Raw genomic sequence first — 5,296 nt, 5'->3', positions numbered from 1 at the left:
ATTTTTGCAAAATCTCCCATGCATTCTTCGCGTTCTTCACATCTGATATTTTCTCGAAGGTTGATTCATCCATACCTTGAAAGATACTATTCAAGGCCTTTTGATCCTTCTTTCGTGCTTCTCGTAATGCCTTCTTAGCGTCATTTGATAAAGCTGCTTCTGTAGCGGCATCTCCGGGCTCGATGTATCCTTTTTCAACGATCTCCCAACAATCTTGCGAACCGAGCAAAGCCTTCATTCGAATGCTCCAATTTCCATAATTTGTCTTCGTCAATTGTGGAACTTGTAGCTGAATTACGTCGCCCATATCGACTTGTTAGATGAACACCAAAGGTACTCCGAACTGGACACGAACCGGACACGAACCGAACTCCGAACCAAGCTCCGAACCGTAGCTCTGATACCACTTGTTGGAAACGTGATGGGCCGAAAATTTACTTTTTATTACACACTCAATATATTACAATACGAAGATTACAAATATTTTCTCAATGACTAGATAGTCTAGCTGCTGCTAGATTTTAACTCACTCAAAGTTTGCTAACCTTCTCACTCTCACTCACGTTGCTTCTCTTATTTCTTTTTCTTCTTATTTTTCTTCATTACAACACAAGTTCAAGCCTCTATTTATAGGCTGATAAAGTGACAACAAATGTGGCTATTAATCCACTTAATTTCCAGCCACAAAACATCTCAATAATGGAGCACTTTGTATGGCTAAAATTTCAGCACTTTGCATGGCACAAAATTGCTCCACGTCTCATGCTTCTAGATTATGCTTGGAGTGGGTTTGATTTCTAACAGTGGATCCATCTGATTTAAGAAAACAAAAAGGGAAAGTTGAAGCAGCTTTTGCTAAACATGAAGAGAGATACAAGGAAGATGAAGCAAAGATCCAAAGGTGGAGAAATGCTTTAACTGAAGTGGCTAATATCAAGGGATGGCACTCAAATAATAGGTATTTTTTTTTCTTCAATTTACTTGTAAATTCAATGACTACAATTTTTTTTTTGAATTAGCTGCTTTTTTATATATATGGACAAAATTGGAAAATTTTTATTTTCTAGTGTTATAAGGCAAATAAGGCAATAACACCAGAAAAACTATAAAATCAAGTCCTCCAAGTGTATCCTAAATTTGTTCCATAGAGTACTATGCGGTTCACATCTTAATTTTTTCCTAGATCATTTAACTTCATTTCCATATCAATAATTTTCTTAATTAAAAATTAAAAATTTATATCTTTGTAGGCATGAATCAGAATTTATTGGAGACATTATTAAAAAAATATCAGCAAAGTTATGTCAAACATATCCAATTGACCATGATGAGTTAGTTGGTATCAGTCCAAGCTTGGACGATTTGCATTCGGAAATAGAAATTGGGGAAGATGATATCCGTATCATAGGAATTTGTGGTATGGGTGGCATTGGCAAAACGACCCTCGCAAGAGTTGTTTATAGTCAAATGTCACCTCATTTTGAAGGGAAAAGCTTTCTTGCTGATGTTCGAGAAGTTTCAGAGAAATGTGGACTTGTTTCTTTACAGAAACAGCTACTTTCCCAGATCTTGTTTGATGAAAGCTTCAATTTTTTCAATGTTCATGAAGGGAAAGTCATAATTAGTCAGAGGTTGTCTCACAAAAAAGTTCTTCTTGTTCTTGATGATGTTGATAACCTACAACACTTGAAATGCTTGGTTGGAAAGCGTGATTGGTTCGGTTTAGGGAGTAGAATCATTGTAACTACAAGAGATGAACATTTGCTCCGATCTTATCGAGTTGATGGTGTGTATAAGCCTACAACATTGGAAGACAATGATGCACTTCATCTTTTCAATTTGAAAGCTTTCGGTTGCGAGACAGCGCCAAAAGAGGATTTCATTGAGCTTGCAAAACATATCGTAGGTTATGCTGGTGGACTCCCCTTAGCTCTTGAAGTTTTGGGTTCTTTTCTGTGTGATAGAGATGCAAGGCAATGGAAAAGTGCAATAGAAAGACTTGAAAGAGATTCTAACAAAGAAATTCTTGACAGACTTCAAATAAGTTTTGATGGACTGGAAGAAATGGAGAAGAATATATTTCTAGATATAGCATGCTTCTTTAATAGGGAGAAGAAAGATTTTGTAATGAAAGTATTGGATGGTTGTGAGTTTTTTCCAGATATTGGAATTGATGTTCTTATTAAAAAATCTCTACTAACTACTGACAGTCACAACCAGTACTTGTTGATGCATGACTTGCTACAAGAAATGGGAAGAAAAATTGTTAAGGAAAAATCTATTGATGAACCTGGAAAACGTTGCAGATTGTGGGAGGAAAGAGATGTGTATCATGTGCTAACAAAAGCAACTGTAAGTCGTTCCATAAAGATTATATATATGTAGCGTAATTGATTCAAACAATTAATTTTAAGATGTGGCATTAATTAGATTTGAGGTTGAATTTGAAACAATGACATCTTTGGTACAAAAACATATATATAGTCTACTATATTTAGGAAGTATTTATTATTAATATCGATAAAGTAAAATGAGTAGATTTGTTGTTTATATTTTTCAAATGTGTCATTTAGAAATTATTTGTTGATTATAAATATTAATAAGACATGCACGATATGTATAAACAAAAAATGTAATTTCATTGAATTACTTTAGTTGAATGTTTTGTTTAGCTTGTTTTTTACTATACATGCAATGATAATCATAAATGTAAACTTTATGAGCTTTTGTAATATTTTTACTTTTCATTTTTTTTAGGCTACAGAAATTATTGAAGGCTTAATCATCGACAATAAAAGGTAAGATGACATATATATCTATATATAATTTTAATGTTGTTGGTAAGATGACATATATATCTATATATAATTTTAATGTTGTTGTTTTTTTTTTGTAAAAATAATTAAAAAGAAGTGGCAACTCTTTAATGCTTAATATTAAAAAAAAAAAAGTGGTATGAATTATTGAAAAAAAGAATGTTGCATTTAGTTGTATCTATTTTCTTGCATTCTCTCTTTAGCCAAACACCTTTCTTGCGTTTATATGATGGTTTCTAGCCTTCTGTGTCTGTGAATATCAGCTCCAATTCTTTATTTAAAGCTATGTTATTCAAATTAGGATATAAGTGTTATATGTGAGTTGTATTTGACATGTGTATATTAAATTTTCTTAACTTTTTCATATATTTCAAAAGCCCTTGAAGGATTATATCTTTATATTCACATCTGAACATACTTTAGATATGAGTGTTAGACATGAGTATTTCAAAAAAGAAGCAATGAAGTGATTAACTGTCAAAGATTATGTTTTATATAGCTTTATTCTTATACTTGTTCGCCCAGGGAATTGAACAAGACTCTCACTTTGAATGGGGATATTTTCTTGAAGATGAAAAGATTAAGATTGCTCAAAGTCCATTGTCTTCTAAATTGGTGTGATCTCACCTACCTTTCTAATGAGCTACGACTTTTAGAATGGTCAGGATATTCTTTAAGATCTCTGCCTTTAGGCTTCCAACCGGAAAATCTTGTTGTACTTCTCTTGCCTTATAGCAATATTGAACAACTGTGGAAGGAAAATACGGTAAGAATTAACTCATTTTGTCTTTGTTTTCTAATTCGAGAAGAAGGTATGAACATAGAAGAATAAAAATGAAAATAAGCTTCACCATATTTTTTCTCCATTTATCTCTAATTTATTATTGTTTTCAACAGCCCCTGTATAAGTTGAAAGTGCTCAACCTCGAAGGGTCGGAAAACCTGATCAAGGCACCAGACGTCACAGCTGCCCCAAATCTTGAAATTTTGGTTTTGGAAGGTTGTACTAGATTAGTATATGTCCATCCATCTGTTGGAGTTCATACAAGGCTTAAGCTTTTGAAGTTAGGAGGCTGCAAAAGTCTGAGGAGTTTTCCAACCAGAATTGGAATGGAATCTCTTGAAAGGTTAACTCTTTCAGGTTGCTCAAAACTTGAAAGCTTTCCAGAGATTGATGGGAAAATGGAATGTTTGTTGGAGCTTTGTTTTGATGGGACAAACATTAAAGAGCTACCTTCTTTGATCGGAAGTCTCAAAAGACTTAAAGTTTTGAATTTAAAAGACTGCAAAAGTCTTAAAGGTCTTCCAATCAAAATTGGAATGGAATCTCTTGAAAAGTTAATTCTTTCAGGTTGCTCAAATCTTGAAAGCTTTCCAGAGATTGATGGAAAAATGGAATGCCTGCTAGAGCTTTATTTAGATGGGACGGGCATTAAAGAGCTACCTATTTCAATTGGAAATCTGAGCAGTCTTGTTTTGTTAAATTTGAAAGATTGCAGGAACCTTGTGGATCTCCCAGGGAGCATAGTTGGGTGTAAAAGTTTAAAATCTCTTAATCTTTCTGGTTGTTATAAAGTTGAATATTTGCCAGAGAATTTGCAGCAAATAGAGTTCTTGGAGGAGCTTGACTTAAGTGAAACATCCATGACAAAACCACCACCCTTCATTTTTCAATTTAAAAATCTTAAAGTTCTATCTTTTAATGGGTGCAAGGGATCTTCTTCCAAGTTGCAAAAAAACTTCCTTCTCTGTTAAAGGTAATCCAAAGAGGAAGGACAAATTCTATGGCTCTGACGTTGCCTTCGTTGTTAGGTTTGAGTTCATTAACAAGGCTGAATCTAAGGGACTGCAATCTTTGCGAAGGAGATATTCCTGGTGATATTTCTCGCCTATCCTCTTTGAAAGAACTTGATCTTGGTGGTAACAATTTCATCAGCATACCTTTGTGTGTTAATCGAATTTCCAAGCTTGAATTTCTTAGATTGTCAGATTGCAGGGCGCTTAAATCATTGCCTGAGCTTCCAACGAGTATAGTTTATGTAAGAATAAATGGTTGTCCTTCTCTGGAAATAGTAGCAAATCCATCAAAAGTTTGCAATTCAAAGGAGTGGGTAAATATAGTAGGTGTTAATTGCTTCAGATTGGCTGAGAACATCAACGCCTTAACATTGCTGAAAAACCATCTAAAGGTTCGTTAATATCTCTTTTTCTCTGTGTCTTATAATTATTCAGGTTGTCTCTTACCAAACAACCAGAGGTTTATTTTGCAGGTATTTGGAAATTCAAGAAAATTGTTTGATATTATTCTACCTGGAAGTGAAATGCCAGAATGGTTTAGTCAACTAAGAGGTGGCCCTTCAATTAAGATAGATTTGCCTCTGGAAGTTCGGAATGATTGTCAATGGATGGGAGTTTCTTTGTGCTGCATTTTTGTCAGTGATGATGCTTCAAGGAATGAGGAACTCATGTGTAGAGCTGTT

The 5,296-nt window shown here is 34.1% G+C and overlaps 1 protein-coding gene across 1 annotated transcript; it reads left to right on the top strand.

Moving 5' to 3' along the window:
- Positions 1 to 320: 320 nt before the first annotated feature.
- Positions 321 to 5,001, top strand: LOC107929727 (disease resistance protein RPV1). Its single transcript, XM_041104373.1, has 6 exons — positions 321 to 333; positions 805 to 958; positions 1,251 to 2,352; positions 2,758 to 2,798; positions 3,342 to 3,582; positions 3,714 to 5,001. The coding sequence occupies exons 1-6, from the start codon at positions 321 to 323 to the stop codon at positions 4,569 to 4,571; spliced, it is 2,409 nt and encodes an 802-aa protein (XP_040960307.1). The 3' UTR covers positions 4,572 to 5,001.
- Positions 5,002 to 5,296: the final 295 nt, after the last annotated feature.

The sequence above is a fragment of the Gossypium hirsutum genome, chromosome D11 (assembly GCF_007990345.1).
Source record: "Gossypium hirsutum isolate 1008001.06 chromosome D11, Gossypium_hirsutum_v2.1, whole genome shotgun sequence".
NCBI lineage: Eukaryota > Viridiplantae > Streptophyta > Magnoliopsida > Malvales > Malvaceae > Gossypium > Gossypium hirsutum.
This window is presented reverse-complemented; position numbering and strand designations above follow the sequence as displayed.

What these genes read in the sequence shown, in the direction of transcription:
- LOC107929727 (XM_041104373.1), top strand. An exon ending in GGATGGCACTCAAATAATAG is followed by an intron (nt 959 to 1,250) that starts GTATTTTTTTTT and finishes ATATCTTTGTAG; the next exon opens with GCATGAATCAGAATTTATTG. An exon ending in ATGTGCTAACAAAAGCAACT is followed by an intron (nt 2,353 to 2,757) that starts GTAAGTCGTTCC and finishes CATTTTTTTTAG; the next exon opens with GCTACAGAAATTATTGAAGG.